The sequence below is a fragment of the Anopheles maculipalpis genome, chromosome 3RL (genome assembly GCF_943734695.1).
Source record: "Anopheles maculipalpis chromosome 3RL, idAnoMacuDA_375_x, whole genome shotgun sequence".
NCBI classification, from domain to species: domain Eukaryota; kingdom Metazoa; phylum Arthropoda; class Insecta; order Diptera; family Culicidae; genus Anopheles; species Anopheles maculipalpis.
Window position 1 is genome coordinate 82613417 of NC_064872.1, and position 17911 is coordinate 82631327.

Below are 17911 nucleotides of genomic sequence, written 5' to 3' on the forward strand. Positions count from 1 at the left end.
TTTAGCCGTACCAACCTTTGGCCGTCCGGAAAAGCCTATTTTTTCCCCTTAACTTGTAAGAGGAAATTGAAATTTTATTGATTTAGTTGTCACCAAGTCAAAGTGCCACAAACGGTGGAGTCTGGGTTTTCCGATGAAAAAATACGCTTCGATTCCTAGAGCGTGCGGGAAAACCCCGTCAGCTGTGAATGCTTGTTTTCCGTTTTTGTCAGAATTTTTCCTCTTGTCATTCGTCAAAGCTCACGCGCAAAAGAGCAGCAACCAAGGCACTTTTTCGCCAAACATTGTTATGCGAAACGCGCCTCATAATTGCCGTCCGTCGTGTACGAAATTGCGATCGATTTCAGCATCATACGTACGGGGAAAGTTGAAACGACACGAAGTAATGCAAATTTATACTTGATTATTTGACATTACGATGAAGCTTTTCCTTCGTTCTTTTTTTTCCATTGCTTTCTACTATCACCAGCTGGGAGCTTTCTTTCCGTTTGCTATGGAAATTGCTCACATTACGAACACTGCTCGCATGCATTAGAACATTGAGCGACCCGGAGCCACCTGTCGAACGCTAGGATTTCTATGCAAATGATGCTCTGCCAGTGGCTTTTCGTTTTTGCCGGTGTGCTATTCAATTACGGTAATTACAGTTGAACATCGTTTCGTTTCGGGATAAAATGTGTGCCTTGTGACGTGCAGTTCAATATCCATTTCATTGAACCGGAAAGGCTACGGTAACGTGGGAAACACACATTCTGACGTATGGTAATTTAACAAAAAATTGTTCGTTATCACGCGGATCAAAGTTTATCAAAGCAATTAAACGGAAAGAAAAACTCGAAAATTATGTAAACAAATTAAATTATATTGAAGAATATATTTCAAACTCACCTCGACTTACGACAGATGTTCTTCAGTATTCTTCTTATCCGTTTTTTTCTTGTGTGAGTCTTCCTAGAATCCTGCCCCATCCAGAATATCTGGCAGTATCAAGGGAGGACAGTTGAGTGGAGTACATGTTACCCTTGGGGCAGGATCATTCTCCGGACCAGCCACACAGACGCACTGCAAACAGTTTCCAGTTTCCTGTTTTAGCACGGCACCTACCGGATATGTAACGCCTAGCAGAAAACAATTAAAGCTCATTCAATTTCCCTTTCATACTAAATTGTTCCGTGAACGATATTTTGGGTAAACATTGTTCCATCAAAACTTACCCATAACAACACAGTGCTGCTGTTCACTTTGATCCTGTTTCGTGGGAGATTTGGTAGTTGTGCTACTGCTGATACTACTGCTGCCACTACTACTGCTACTACTACTGCTACTGATCGAAGGAACTTCCGGGTAGATCAGCTCCGAATGGTTCGTCCCCTCGACATAATCCGTCTCGAGTGTGGTTGAGTTCAGTATGTCAATCACGGAGGCCGGTGATGCAGGCAATTGCGTTGACAGCTGTCCCTCACCGAGACTATATTTGCCTTGCGTAACATTCGTTGTTAGCATGATCGCTGGGGCAACAGCAGCGGAGTCTTCCGATCGCTGGTCACCCGTGTCCTCCTCCGTCTCATCCTCATCACTATCGGTATCTTCGGAGTCCTCATCGTTCGATCCATTCAAAGCTGGATCTTGCACTACACGGGAAGATACACGTCCATCGAAGCTAAGCACATCCCTATATTGTGGTTTCTCGAACTCATCCGCATCGGGGCCGTGTGCTTCCTGATTTTCTGTTCCAACTTCTGGACCACCCATCGCGCCACTATCGTCAAACATTTCCACATGCCCGGACGAGGTGATGATGTAGTGCTGGGGAACATCACGATCCTTGCTTCGCATCGGTGCAGTTGCTTGTCGATGATCCGACTCGGGCTCGTGTATCATACCGTAACCATAGCCTCCAAACTGTTGCTGGTCCAAGATAGACTTTTGTGTCTGACCTTGTAAAATCTTACCATTTTGGCCATTGTTTCCATTTGTTTCTTCAAGTGACTCATCATGTGACTTTGCATTTTCCCTGCTAGAATCCACGGGGAACTGGTTCGGTAGTGCGTCACTTGCAATCGCTACTGTGGGTTTTCGATCATAGCTGTAAGCATATCCACCTTCAGGTGTTGCCTTTGGTTGATTCTTTTTATGCTCTTTCTGCTTTTTGTGACCGACGACTGTGCTTCCCTTCGTCTTTCGAACACCTGCTATGGAGCTGAGCTTAGCCTTCCGTCCACCATCTGCGTATTTTCCTTCCCTTGCAGGAGAACTCGTCACTACCGTTGATACCGGACGGTACATCATTATCGGAGGCGTCTGTGGGAAGCTTAAGATATTCTTGGGTATTCCATCGATCGCATCCGCCGTATGTACCGATCCATGATGGGTTACCACCTCCGATGAGCCGTGATCAGCATTTTGAGCTCGTGATGCAGGTGTTGAGATGGGTAACGTACTACTAACAACCGTAGTGCCTCCGTCGGCTAATGTGTCTGATAGTGTAAGCCGCGTGGCACCATTGCTACCATCGTTTGCTTCCATGGATGTTATGTGGAAGGATCCTTGTGATTTTGTCGTGAATACGGCTGCTGTGTTAGTTGTGCTGGTAATAGTTGACGCCTCAGAGATCAATTCCGGAGAGTGTTGATCATGTTTGGATACTTGTTGGGAAGATCCAATTTGGGATTCCGAGCTGTCAACCATTTTTGCTATAGAATCTGTAAAATAAAAACGACCATTTTAATTTTTTCTAGCACGAAAAAGGTCATTTTTTTATTCACATTCAAACCGCAGAGCTGTTCCTATAAACAGATGTTCCTTGAAGCTATCGTTCTGCACCATATTTGCAAACCTCACAAAACAAGTTCACCTAGCTTGAATCTCTCATTCTCACCCAATCCACCACCACTTCCAACTTTTCATCGCTGGACAAGAGCCAGAGCCGTACTATTACGTTACGGAAAAATGGTTGAAAAATTGCATTACCTTAAGTGACACTCTCCACTTTTATAGCCTTTTAGTCCTTGGTGATTCCGATCCAGGCGTTCGAGTGCTATCCTTATCACAGCACAAGCACACCCATAAATTGCATTATGAATTTAAGAGAGGCCGAGCCGTTTTCCGGAAGGATAAATCACGATACAGCCAACAACAGACCATCATGGTGAATCGGTTCCACAAATATTACATACCATCGCTTTTAGATGAAAAATGTTCATCTGATTATAAGCCTGGCCTAAATGCTGCCAAAAATCATACGACAGGCCTTACGAGTGGTCTTGGCTATGCTGAATATCGATCGACTGTTGTGGTAAAAGGGTAGCATTAATTTACGGTGGTTAAATAAAAGATTGTCCACTGCACGTGACGGTTTGGTTGCTGGAAATAACAGGGACATTCATAAAAGCAATCTTTACTGCACCATATGTCTGTAGCCATGAAAAAAGCTTGTTTAGGAAACATAATTTTGAGGCAATAAATTATAACGGCCGAGTATTTCATTGACTAAAGACTGCTAGACGATTATTACGAAAATAAATTTAGACATCTATTTATCTAGTTCTAATTGTTGTACTTAAAAAATCTTAAATTGAGCTGAGATGTTCCTGTCTGACACGATGTGTGAAAAGCTGCACAATCTACGTTTCTACTTAACGAATTCAATCCTATTTGCCACCCGATTCCTCTCTCTAAGCTTCACTTACCACACTGTTTCCACCAGCAGAATATTTCGCCATCGATGCAGAGACAAATTTCACACGGATCGAGCCGTTGTATCTATGCAAAGGAGAGCAAACAAAAAAGCATTACAAAAACGAAACAGTAATCATGTACTCCAGCACAAATCTCACACCGTAAGTAGTATGAGACACACCCCTCCATCAGACCTACCTTCTGTCCGTGGTCGTACTTGTAATCGTCGACCAGACACGATTCTGCCTTCTGCAGCTCACCACGATCGTTATCGTTAATGATGTCGGAGAGCATCTCCTGATCGTACCGGGCTTCCGTCTGTTCTGCGTCCAGATCGATACTGTTTCGAAAGTGTTGCTCCACATCCATGAAGTGTGTTGGCACTGTTTTGTGAGAAGTAAATAGAAAACGGAAGAAAAGCTCAGCACACATCAGCAGCATTAATTAATCGATCCCGCATGGCACAAGTCCCGGTGCTTCCCCGCTAGAAGGAAAAACTTTCTTGGTGTGATTTTTCATTACCCCCCCCCCCCCCCCCCCCACCCTCTCGCAACAAGAACCGTTACAAAACAACATTGTATAATCCACTTCGGACGTCATTCATCAAGAAATGTCTGCAAATGAAACCACGGAACAAAAACGTCCACTTGGCAAAATTTTAAAGAAAAGCATAGAAAAAGCGCTACAGCCCGAATGCTCATTTCGTTTCGCCTGTTGAAGAGGTTCTTCGGCGTAAGGATTCAATTCCTGCAACCGGTCGCTTGAAATGATAAACAACGTAGCCAGCCCATTTATTCTCACCACAAACGACTGTGGTCGGGGAAGAGTCGTCTAGGCACAAGTTGCCTTATCGTTATTATTTCCGCTTGAAATGTACAGTAAAAGCTCGGTAGATAATGCATCTTACACGGCAAAAAAAAATAATCAAACACATGGCATGGAAGAGAAAAACACGACACTACACAAACACATGCACACACACACACACAGTAATGTTGGATAGGAAAATCAAAACTGTGTGCAGGAAAAACGAAACTTTTCTTATCGCCGGCACAGTTGCACAGCACTGCACACTGCTCAATCCTTGTGGAAAGGCAGCATTGTGGAAACCCGCGCCGGTGCTGTATCTGTGCTGTAACTCGAGGGATAGATAGAGCACTTCTTCAGTGCCACTCGAACCCACAAACAAGTGAAAGAAACGTCGACTGCTCCAGCGATAGATATCCTTACCGCAGTCGCGCATTGTAAAAGCCACAAAGTGCAGCTCGTACGATCCTGCGCTCCTTTCTCCCTGTTTATCTCGTTTCGTGAAAAATCGATCGAGAAAAAGCGTTTCAAGTGTTCCGGATGCCTCTTCGAATGGCCGCCGGTTCTGCCGTTCGTTCCACTTGTACGTTCTTGATAATTCGCTTTTTGTATCAACCCGTGCCTGGTCCGAACTCGCTCACCATGTGTTCCGTACAATAGTTCCAACTTTTTCTATTGGAAGACGAAAGTACCAACAAAAATGGGGGAAAACGTCAACTTGCTTACAAGTTTACCAAAATGAAAAACGATGCTGATGGGAGAGAGTGAGAGGGTCGCCCAGCAAGACGATGTTTTTTTGAGAAGATGACGACAGCTCCAAACGGGTTGAGGATGGCGATAGAGCGTTAAAGTATTCACAGCTTGCACTTGGTCGTTGCACAATTTATAGCTGGTGTACTTGAACCCTTTCCCAGGCACAGTTGTTTCTTATTTTATGTACGTTTGTCTCGAACGTCTCGTTTGTCTTCTTCGTGTTCACAAACGTTGGGAAAAAGGGCAAAGGTTTCTGGTTAGAAACTTATTGATGAATAAAAATAAGTTTAACAGGGGTTTTCAACTTCTATTTTTAAATAAAATAAGCAGCAAAGAAGAAATTTTGTTATTTTGTGTAGTATCGATATTTTATTTACTGAAGGAAAATATTTGTAAATTAATAGTGACGGGGGCTAAATAATCTTTTCACGCCTATCTATTCACCTCATTTTAATCACCACTCCTCTACGCATGTAGACAATCTAAAACGATGTATTGGACGGGCTGGATTTGTTGGAGCTAAATCCACCACCGATCAGAATTTCACTCTTCCTCCAGAACGGCTGGGTAATTGATCCAGTAGTTGAAGACCACCAAGAACGGGGTGCAGTGCAGGGTGAGAGTATCGAACATGTTGTCTAGGTAAGGGGACGGACTTTTCTGTCTATTGTTTTTTAAATCGCCTTCGAAGAATTCATACGAAGCGTGGGGGTCGTAATAATTATCAATGCAATGGAAGCGAAATAGCTGCATGCAGGAGGATCAATCCTTGATACGGTCCGGTTGGTAAGTAGCGATTAATTTAACAGCAACACCTTCGAGGTGGTGCAAGAGTTCTTTTATCTTGGGGCAGTTGTAATTGCTGACAACAATGTCAACAGTCAGTGACACCCCGGAGGCACATTTTGCAAAGGAATGCTACATACAACGGCCTTCACCTGGTGCTGAGATCCAGAAGACTTCTAGACTCTAGTTTCACCGGGTGGTTTTTTTTTGGCCACTATCCGGGGTCCAGGTGTTCTACCATCCGAAAGGAACGCTCTGGGTGTATTTGAGCGACTAATCCGTCTGACATCTTAATAGTGGCGAAGGTTGGCAGGATACGACGGCTGGGACATGTTATGAGGATGTAGAACTCATGCAAGACAGTCTTCATCAGTGACATCATGTTCAGCACGAGGCAAACAAAAAATGTGGGCTCAAAAATATCCTAGAGTGTGGGAAACATCATAAATACAAAATTTGACGTATCCTTTAAGCAACAGCCACAACCAAGCAAACCATATAATTGATCCATAAAATGAGCTTTCTAAACTACTTGTACACTTTTCATTGATGCAAGCAACCCTGCAACTATAGCGCAAAGTGATGAACCACAGCGAATTGTAAAGGGTAGTGGGGGGACACAAACGACCATTCTCCTAACTGCATCACTTTCCGAAGTGTGAAACTGACATCACCATACGAGAAAGCTTTTCAAACCTCGAACGAATGGTAAAGCTAGCTGGTCGATTCTTTATGCGCAAGTTATGGTTGTCTTCATTCTTCTTTAAATATCATAAACATTCATACACTTCGCCCTCCACTTTCTCCCCCTTCTTTCGTTCCACTCTCTGGTCACCTCATCACAAAAAAAACCTCACAAACCCTCAAAGAATAGTGTACACGCTCAGGAAACAAGTTGAGGAAAATAATGGCACACAATGTTTTCACATGGGACGATAAAAAATTCCCACAACCGTTCCATACTTTTGAGAAGATTTCCCCCAGACAATCTTACGATGTCCTTTTTCCTGGAACTTGTCCGTCCTCTGACGGCTCGGATACAATGGAGCTGTTGAAGTTCACACCGGGGCAAAGATTTGTTCAACTGGTCGCACCGGGATCTTACCGGGCATGTGGTCTTGAGGAAGGGAGCAAACTTTTCGGTAAAACTTTTTCCCCCATCTGGACCTGTCTTGTAGCGATTGTTTTCCGACCGATCGGTGCAGTATCGGGTAAGGGTAACGGGCTGCTCGATGGTGGTCTCGATGGACTTTTTCTACTCTCTACGGCAATAGCTGAAGTGATTGGAAACTTTCCTCTTCCCCTCCGACTGGGCGATCGGTGTAGACTTTACGGTTATTTTTATGGCAAATGTTTTTCTTTGCCGTTTTGTCGAGATTTTGAACATCATTTTCAACCATAAAATGAAAAATTGAGTTGTAAAGCTGGTACCCTCATGATTCGATCGACCTGAATTTGGAAGGTTATGTACTCTTTATAGGGACGCTGATTGGTGTTTAAGCATAAAATGATATCATTCACTGCTGAGACATTGAACGAAATTAACAGCTTATTTGCGAGAGTTTAGACGAAATTAGCAGATGTTTTCATTAAAACAAAGATCTCTTCATCTATTTCAATGAAACGAAATAAATTATTATGGCCTCTCTTAAATACCAAAAATAACTTACATCACACGATTTACATTCTATTCATCGTGAAAATTCTCATTTGACAACTACACATAAACCAATATTAATTAGTGGCATTGTCGTTTATGATTCAATTTAATTCCACATTCCATATTCTAAAAGCTCTATTGAGTGAGTTTTGCAGTTGAAATGCCTCTTTACATGTTCAACTAGTGTCATAAACAATCAAGCACAACAGAACCGTTTTTAGAAGGTAATTTTATAACACAAAACGATTATAATAAAGGTTTGACAACATCGTTTGCTCTTTTTTACAAGCTAAAATAATATTTTGTTCATCTTTCAACCCATTTATCCTACATAATCCCGTTTTTATTCACCAGCATCGCCGGCAGAAAGGGTTGCACATTTCGCACTCAAACAGCAAAACGGCATTCGTGGAAAAACGATTCAGAAGCCGATGAAAGTATTATCACCTCTCGGGCGGTTGTTCTCTACCCAAGCATCCAGCCATCTAAGGAAACTTTCTACACAATGCTGCCTGCAACGTGGCCAGGGGAGCCGTTGAAAGTTTACCTGGCACCATTAGCATCCCGTAAGCGGATGAGCTGTCGCCGAGATGTTGCTTTATCGGGGGTGTTTTTTGGTTTTTCGTTTGCTGGAAAATCGATGAAAAAGACATGCTGGCTGGAGAAGTTTTACAACATTCGCCAAACATGTTAGCATATTAGCTAACTCGTTCGGTTTGTGGTTGGAAAGCTCTCGTAAGCTTTCACACAACAAGAAAAATAAAACTAGAATGATATAAAGAGCGAAAAAGAGACCGTGTGAGAGGGAGAAAGAAGCTTCATGTGTAGTTAAAGTTATGGAAAGAATTTCGAAAACCCCCAAGTGCTTCAGTACACGGTCAAGTGAAGGGAAGTTGTTTTTAAAGTTTCAGAGATAGAGTTTTCCTAAGTACCAACTACAACCGCCAGTAAGTGGTTGTGGTTTCTTCTGATTTCAATTGGCTAGCTTCCATGAATAAGTTGGTCAATTATTTTTCTTTCTTATGTTGTACAACTTAGCTGTAGACTTTCATTCTGTTTGGTGGATTTTCTTCTAGGAAAATTCTAAGGAATGAACATAACATGTTTAATTATAGCCAAAAGAACACATCTAATAAATTCAAATTAATTGTAAGAATGAACAAAATAAAAATTCAATTGAAAAAATCCTTATAGCACTTACTACAATTCAAATATTTATACTTGTTGTATAGGAGCTGTCTTAATATAACTTAAGTTTGCGAAGGAAAATATTTTCTCAAATATCCACGATAAATTTCATTATTTTGCATCAATTAAAAATGACGCTTTCCTCACCTTTCCTTATTTTTCCACAATCGCTTACTACAACTTATCGCAAACTACTGTGTCTATCTGCAACTTTTCTGCCTGTTTCAAATCTTACACCAGCTACACGCTACTATCTCCACTGTCCGATCACTACAGCCAAAGGCAAATAACGTCCAATGCACAAAATAACCCAAACGCAAAGAAAGCAGTATATCCCCCCTCTAGTTCCCAAGCGTCAATGCTCATGGAAACCTTTGTGAGAGCCTAATCAGCTGCGCTGATAAGATGCAATTAAAGTTTTCCAACAAATTTTCCGCCCCTTCAGCACAACCTTTCCTGGCGCTCCCAGCTCTCGCACGGAAACAGGCGCTATTGACCTTCTAATCCATCTCCTGCATGAAAGTGGGAAAAACTGTAGGCGAAGCGAATGTGTCAGCGTTTGCGAGAAGAAGTTTTAATATTTATGGAAACTTTTGTACGCCGCGCAATACGAGCATCCTGCATCGTATATTCCGGGTCAACCTTCTCATCTCACGCGGATCTCTCTCTCTCTCTCTCCTTTTCCATTATCATTACAAAGTGCACCGAACGTTAAGCCAACGAAAGCCGGGATGGATCGGGTGGATCAGTTTTATTTTATTTTTCATTTATATCATCCCTCTACCGTCTTTCGGCTTCGTGCGTGCTAACTCGCCAATTTTCTCGCGAGGATTGAAAATCATAGCTTTACGGCTGATTGAATTAAGGCGCCATCGCTTGGGACAGCGCGCACAGCTGAGCTAGCCAACTCGGTGCAAGTGTCAAAACGGGGCTGCCCCGGGGCATGACATCCTTGCGTGGATCAGCACCAGCATCTTGCCGAGATCTTAGCGGCTCCACCAGGACCTAAATTTCACAACCCAAAGCCCTTTTGAGGGAGACTGGAAACGTTCTTCTTGCCCAACTTTGGCTACCGAATGTTTCGTCCGGAGCGGTTGCAAAACTTCTGTTTCTGAAAAATAAAAATAAAGTTACTCTCTCTCTCTCTCCTGCGCTCTCTTTCTTTCTCTCTTTTTCGTGAACATCACTGTGAGAAAGTTTTTTCCCGTCTTTGCTCACCGCCTCCCAGAGGGTAGAGAGTTCATGTTTCACGCTGAAGTCAGCAGCAACGAATGCGCGACTGTTTTGCCAACTGCCGCAAGCAAGATTCGTGGCTGCCAAAGTAAGGCTCATTAAAATAATAAACCAAAGTCGGTCCGGGGAAAGTTTCGGCTACGTTCGCGTGTCAAGTTTATCGACTTAAGCAAAAGCAATGATGGTAAGGGCGAGGGAAAAAAAATAAATTCTTTTGCCAAAATAAATTCTATTTATTGTTTCAAACACACAGAGTGGTATTTTTATTCAAAATATCATAGAATATAGTGTTCATTAAATGCTGCAAACGCCGAAGAACAATAAGTCTCGCTCTGCTATTTCTGGCTCCTCTGGATTTAGTTCATCCGTAGCAGGATAGTCAGTCCTGCGTACGGGGACATAATCCGGAAGGGATTCGATGCAATGTTTGGACCGCTTCCTTAGTTCAATTCCGGAATAAAGTGGTTCAAGAACAACTGCCAAATCGCAAAAATTTAGTTCAAACACATAGACAACCACAAGGCGTATAGATCAAGGCTGTATAAATATGTTCTGTAGCTCATATCAATGCTAAAAATATTTCCTGCGCAAGTTATAAAGAATTGATTATTTCATCCTCGTACAAATTACTCCCTATAAAGAGAAATAGATCCTCGCCTGAGAACTCATACCATAGACGGGAAACCTTTTTTATTTTGGCCATAATTTCCCGTAAAACTCCACTAACCGTGAAATAACTCAAAGTGATTCGAACGATTGTTCTAACATTTCTCCATAATTCTGCATCACCAACATGTCTCCAAAAGGGATCGTTGTCCTTGATAGGTTCCCCGTTCTCACCGCAGGTTGACCACGCTTGAACGGTCACATTTTATTGCCCTTACCACCATTTGCAGGTTAATAGAGTTCTGCTCGTAACCACACTACCTTTCTCGCTACCGAAATAGAGTAAATCGTCTACTAGCTAGGAACGTTATCCGTTCGACCGGACCCAAACACGTAACATTTCACCTTGTCTGACGCCGGCCTTTTCTGTTTTATTCTGCACTCTATTTTTTCCTCCCGAGTTTACTCCTAGCCGGCCGACCGTGATTTTTCTAACCGCAAGACGCTGACCGTACACGGCCCGGCACAAACATCACGCACCGGTATAAAGCATATGATGGAAAAGTAGCAGCTCAGAACGCTCAGGTCGATATTCGATTTCCGCTTTCCGGGCCAACGATTTCGTGACCCAAAACCAGTGCCCTACCGTACCATTACCAAGCGCTTTTATAAGCACCATATGAACTCTGTATTCCGGTGGAAAATCCAAACTTCCAGAACAAAACTACGAACCACAAGCTCAACTATCTTTCCCTCTTTAAACAGCTCGACATCGACCGCAAGGAACACTAAGCCAATTTCGCCAAAACCCTTCCTCTTCATCTTTGCAGTGGTGCAGATGTTAGATTCCAGATTGGAAATTCCCTAGTATGTTCGCCGTTTCCGCCTCCCCCCCACGGTAAACCACTTGTCAAAGCGAACTATATGGCCACAGCTGCACCACCAAGCTGCTGCTTTGGCGAGTTTTGCTGAATGTCGTCACCGCACGGTGCTCTGCGAGTCCGAGTGTTTGCATGTCATATCTCGGTAAGCTCGATGTCAGCCAAGTACCGGCCGGTAATGCTCTATCCAGCGGTAAAATAGTGCCTCACATTCACCGAATGTATGTAGATTGTGCAACGGAATTACACTACAACCTAGTGTCAGTGGTGATAACAACCGCTTACAACTGGTCGCCCGTATGAACTTTGAAGACATTTCCGGTGCCACTCTTGTAGCGTATGGTCCGGATAGAAATAGAAAGCGTTCCATTTTCTGCATACTCAAGTGCAACAACTGCATAGCATACGGGCACGTACTGAGGGTTTTTTTTCCAAACACATACCCACATCCAATTGCATAAAATCTCAATCCCCTTTCACACATTACTGCATTACCTTACCACGGATTGTCTATCACTTGCTGGGGCTAAACAATCGATTTTCTTCCTGCATGTTAACCAAGCATCCCGGTCTCATCTCGTATTCATACGTTGGATTGGAGATTGCGTTATAAATAGCATGATTTTCAAGAAACTCACAAGCCCATCTCCGACCAGCTTCAGAACCATTGCCCAAAACGAACGTACGTATCTTTTTGGATGGTTTTACTGGGAAACAAAATAACAAGCTTTCCTACAATCTATCACGTGCCAAACGTTCTTCTGAGCGATGCAATAACAATCCAATAATGCAAGATGGGAAGCTTTCGTTGGAACGATCAACGGCCCTATTCTAGAAATAGTTATTGATGTGGTTTTGGAAAATGATATATTTCAATCCGTACCATCGAATAGACCATATCAAAACAGAGCTTTCTCTTCAACAACGCCAAGCTGTGTTGGTATCAACATTCAAGGTGAATTTGCTAAAAATATAAAGAGCAGCTCATATTTTGCTAGAACTCAGCAACTATCTGTCTTTCGCTTTAGCTTCTTAATCTAAATGTTCGTGATTGTCAAAGAAAGGTTTACGAAGCATTTTTGTACCATTAATCCTTAATGATGTCATCTTTTACATTTGACAGATTCCTGAACCATCAGAAAATGAGACATTGAAGCACACTCAAAACCTTCATTATGAATATTCTTTCAGTCATCATTACATGGTACGATGTTTCCGATTCAAAAGGATTGCCTTTTCAACCGTTAATACACCGCCATAACTCTAAAGTGATTCCGTTGAAATACTATCAACGATATATTTTTTTCTAACCTAACTATCCTTATAATCCCCCTTTATGATCCCAACCAACATCTGGACCTGAGATGCAGCCAACTGCAGCCAATATTTATTGGAAAAGTTCCCACCAAAACAGAGCTATCGTGTGTCCGGCTGTTTGCGAATGCCACAAACAATGCCCGCCGGTAAATCCTCCTTCAGCAGCCATTGCAGCTCCTGCCAGCCGGGCAGTGTACGTATGTAGACCGTACTCCTATCCTTACATACGAATGCACATACTTTAAGCTCTAGGATCAACAACAACAAAAAAAAAACCGTACGAACCCAGCCAAGCTGCACACAAAGCAATAAAAGTGTCGTTAATCAAGCCCGCACCTTTGCCAGCAGTTTTTACAATGGCCGAGCTCGGATGAAGTTTTGTGCCCATTCTTCAGTTATGCCATCCTATTTATATCCCATCGTGTACCAAACTCTACTGCAGCAACTGTTTTTCCCCCATCCCTGTACACAATTGCATGCGATTGTGCCTTTTGTAAGTGGTCCAACGTTCAGAAGGAGTTGCGATGCAACTTTTTCCGCTAAATTGGAACCGCTTTAGCTAAAACCTTTGGTAGCAGTTTAGAGCCGCTTAGTTGGTGTTGTGACTTCGTAGAGGTAGAGTTTTATTGCATGGAAGAATATTGCTGACAAACGGACAAGTATTATTGCCCTACTTTCATGTGAAGGAGTTACTGGTGCGTTACAATAGTATGGCTTTAAAATTTTCATATTTTGCTTATCTTTTCGCCAGGTCTAATTGGTTCTTTCGACACATAAAGATGTTGTAGGTCACATTTCTGATAATTTATGGCCCATTACGCGTGGAAAAGCAATCGATGTAGTGGTACTGTACGATGATTTCACAATTGTACAGTGAAATAGACGGACTAGGATATGGGTGGGCTTGAATAACATCAATCGACATAACTCGTGAAGCCTTTTTCCATTATAATCATCGACAAAAAAGGTTTTCTTAACCTAAACTCAGATGAGAAAAAGGCCTTAAAGCGTTCAATAAAACCGGTCGAGATTAAGATTGAAGAATGACAGCACTAGACCTTGTGCAGTGTTAAGGACTTCGGTAGCAGTTCAAGAGGTCTAAGAGGAGATTGATAAGTACATAAGTGAGTGTAGCAGTTAGTTTCATTTTCCAGCGAGAAGCGAAATTGATGTTTGTTCTGCAAATTTAATTGTCAAAGAATAATCATCGATTTTTCATAATACTGAAAACAACAAAGAAGATCACGCAGTGACGCCTTGTACAAAATATTCATTTTTTTCTATATTTTGCATCTGCTTTGACTTAATATGTATAAACTTTCTACTATGTCTACAACATCGATGAACAAAAATACTTAATTTGTATACCACATCTTCCAAAAAAACGCGAGATTCAACGGGAAAACCCACATCACTGTGCTGATGGCGTTTCCAAGCCATTTTCTGAGCCAGGGACCAATTCCAACCCACCACCATCATCACTCCATCACAAGCGTCACATTACCTTCGCTTCCATTACACTTCAGTTCTCATTAGTAACTCCATCGCTGTCTCGCTAAAGGAAAAGGCATGAGCAATAATCGAATTCCCTAAGCACATGGAAAGCTTGCAAACCCGCACGACCGTCGTAGCAGTGTGAAACGCTCAACGGACAGCTTTCCCCTTCATTGCCAACAGCAGCATTCTCCAGCTCCACGCTGATGGCCACCAGGAACGGTATGGAATCCGGAAGCAAATGCTCCAGCGCACCCCTCGTCCTACCTCGTCCTTATGTCCTGAGCTGTGTTAGTTCTTTCTGCCTTTTTTTTTGTGTGTGTATGTATGTGTGTTTGCCTACTCCGAACCCAGCCCAGGCTCCGGATGGACAATTTAAATGCTCATTTCCTTCCGCTTCCGTTCGCACTTGTCAACGATCTCATTAAGCGAAGATTTCTGGATGCTGGACTACGGGAATGGGGAATTTTGCGTCCTTTTGTGCATCACAAATGAGCAAACTAGTACATTTCATACCACACACACACACACCCGAACGCACAATGCAGAGAAGCATCACGAGAAAAGACCAACGGATAATGGCGCGTAGCTCATTAGGGTGTGGGAGCATTTCCGACTTTCAGTCATTTTTGGCTGGAGCTCCTGGAATTTTGGGGACGAAATGGCGTTAAAGAGTGCAGCACTTTTTGGGAAGCAGCCCGATCCGATTCCTTCTGCTTGGCTGCACTTTAACACCAGCGTTGAACGGACGAACAATACATTTTATCGGAACGGGAAAGGGCGATAAGCTTTGGGAATAATTATTCCTTTCCTTTTCTCTACCGTTGTCCCTTCCTTGCGTGGCATATTTCTGTTAATCTTATCAACATCCTGCAGAATTTCGTTGCCAATGGCATATCAGATCCTTTTTCACTACATCCTCTGGATCTGTAAATAAACGGTATCGGCCCAAGAAACAGTGAGCGATCAAATGTTCGAAAAAGTTTCCAGATTTTCTTTATTATTGTTTTTATATTCATTATATTTATTGTAGCGAAATTTAAAATTCGGTTTTTCGTTCTAAAATATGTGCAAAATACTCTCCGAACTTGTCTTATTGTATAGTTAATATTATCTTCATCATCTTTTGTTCCTAATCAACAGCAAAATACCAATATTTCATCCGCAACAGCCTGGACCAGAACAACTTCATCGAAATCAAATTACGTTGAACCGTTAAATCAAACAGCATGAGCAACGACGGGATGTTTTGATCACTAAAAAAGTCAAAAATCAAACCAGATGTGACACATTCGTGGACGGAAATTGAGTCCCAATATTCCCGGAACACACCAGGGCGTTACCTAGCGGAAATCAGACCTGTGTCAGCAAATTCTCTTATTGATTTATTCGCATAGGAGAAATAAAAACTATTCTAGGAGATGTTAAACTTTGCAGATTTAAAATAAAACGTAAAAATAACAACAAACAGAGAGTTCCAATTATAACAACAACAAAATAATGAAGCAATAATGAGGTAACAAAGTTGCAAAAATAAACTCACCGCAAAACGCCATCCTTGCTGCCAGCAGCAGCAATAACGCGGCTGGAAAGCTTACCGCCGTTGACATTATTCCAATGAATTCCACCATTTTATCCACTGAAGCCTACAGCCGCCGGCAAACCACACCTCACTGGCTTTCGTTTTCCACCAATCAGCACTGAATTAACTTCTTTTCCGGGTTTTCAATTTGCAGCACCTTTACCAACACTGTAAAAATGCACACGAAAGCGAAAATTCTTCGCCCGTACCGTTTGCTACCAGCTGCATACAAAGAAGGTTACTTCCTTACTGCACACTTTCACACCACCATCAGCCACTACCATCACTGTAACACCGGCAGCAAAACACACGCTTTCGATCGAATTTCTGACAACTTCGAACCGATCGCCACGATTGAATGACTTCTTTCACTTTGTTGCACTTGCTGCACGTCAACTACTCGCTGCATCATCATTGCCGGCGTTGCTAATGCTGCTTCCGTTGAGTATGCACTTCATTACTGCATCCCCTGAAACCGGTTCACGGCGTCATCGTCGTTCTAGTTAGCACCATCTGCCAACCACACTGCCTTTCACACGCCTTTCCCTGCTTTCTTTTTTGTTTCACCACGTTTCAGCAGAGTTGGAAGGTTTTTCGTTTCAGATTCGAACGTTTACTGAATGGTGATGCTGAGCAGAAAATGGTGTGGCAACCGCTCCGTATTGACTGCACACTGTAAGCAAAGCACACACAAAAAATGGGAAAGGTAAAATAAACGTCGATTGTCGAAGGCAAGCTAAAAACACGGACGGACTATGTAATCAAATTAAATCGTTTAGAAGTTTTGTTCCTGTACAAATACACTTAGCATTCCGCTTGCTTTGGAACGATGAGAGAAAAGAACTCAATTCCTTTTGAAGCACTACATAAAGCTTCTGATAATGTTTCATTGTTGTATCTTAATAGATTGATTACAGAAAAAAGGCTTCCTTAAAAGAAAGGCGTCTTTGTTTTGTAAGCAGATTTTAATTACTCTTCAATGCTTACTCGTTTTCCTCTCCACAATGAATACTTGAAATAATTTAAATAAATTGAGCCACTGCAAGCCTTTCATGCGACACATAATGGAAAACAAATACGTTTTCCTAACCTTTCACCCGCCAATACTCAACGGTAACGGTAAGAATTAACATCGTGTGCCACATCATTTTCAGCACCATATAATGGGTTCACTTTCGATTGGTTTCATTGATCCGCAATGCAAAACGAATTCCTGGAAGGTTGCTGGAAATGAAATATTTTAATCCCACGAACACAAGCTTCACCGAACTGCATCGGTCATGTTTGATCCCATCCGTAGGCCATTTCCGGTTACACAACAAACCTTTCACACGAGTATGGTAATTCCAGTAACATAACAAACCGTCCCCTGTAATGGAACTTCATTCCAGTGGATCACGCTGGCTGGCTGGACAGAAAATTGTGTTCCAGGTGAAGAAACATTTAATCGCTCTATAGTGTCATCGTAAAAAAAAGGAATGAATGCGTGAAATTAATTTAAAGGAGATAAACGATGTGGTACATTTGCTGCGTGGTATTATTTTTTTATTTTTTATTTATTTTGAAGTATCCCAAAAAATCAAAACAATCAATAATATACATTTGAAATGTGCTCTTCAGCATTTTAAATTTGATTTTGTAGCTAAAAATAACGCCTTTTTATCTTCTTCTTGGCGCTTCAACCTTCTAGGTCACATCAGCCATCGAATGATTCACAAGATTTGCTGACGATTAGTCTCCACTATGAGGGAATGGTCCGTAAAGGATTTGAACCTGGCGGTCCTGGCGCATGTAGACCGACGCCGCTGTCCCCTACCACCGGGCCTTTTTTAATATTTAAATGATCGTTTACGATGAGCAAGCAATTTTAAAACCATTTTAGGACATTTCAAACATTTTCTATGGAGAAGGCTGAAGTTTATGAAA

General features: G+C 42.2%; 2 protein-coding genes across 2 annotated transcripts in view; both read right to left on the bottom strand.

Moving 5' to 3' along the window:
- Positions 1-4745, bottom strand: part of LOC126562334 (serine protease inhibitor 2-like) — a 388794-nt gene extending 384049 nt beyond the window's left edge. Inside the window, exon 1 of the mRNA XM_050218801.1 lies at positions 4741-4745. The gene's annotated coding sequence lies outside the window, so the exon portion shown is untranslated. The remainder of the gene's footprint in view (positions 1-4740) is intronic.
- Positions 938-16040, bottom strand: LOC126561811 (uncharacterized protein DDB_G0284459). The gene is made up of 5 exons (XM_050218137.1): positions 15947-16040; positions 3877-4061; positions 3690-3762; positions 1215-2702; positions 938-1118 (listed from the first exon to the last, which is right to left on the bottom strand). The coding sequence occupies exons 1-5, from the start codon at positions 16032-16034 to the stop codon at positions 952-954; spliced, it is 2001 nt and encodes a 666-aa protein (XP_050074094.1). The 5' UTR covers positions 16035-16040; the 3' UTR covers positions 938-951.
- Positions 16041-17911: the final 1871 nt, after the last annotated feature.

Coding starts and splice junctions, on each gene's coding strand:
- LOC126561811 (XM_050218137.1), bottom strand. CDS start 16,034: ATGGTGGAATTCATTGGAATAATGTCAACGGCGGTAAGCTTTCCAGCC. Junction 3,763..3,876: donor AGTACGACCACGGACAGAAG/GTAGGTCTGATG, acceptor TCCTTTGCATAG/ATACAACGGCTCGATCCGTG. Junction 2,703..3,689: donor CTGCTGGTGGAAACAGTGTG/GTAAGTGAAGCT, acceptor TTTATTTTACAG/ATTCTATAGCAAAAATGGTT.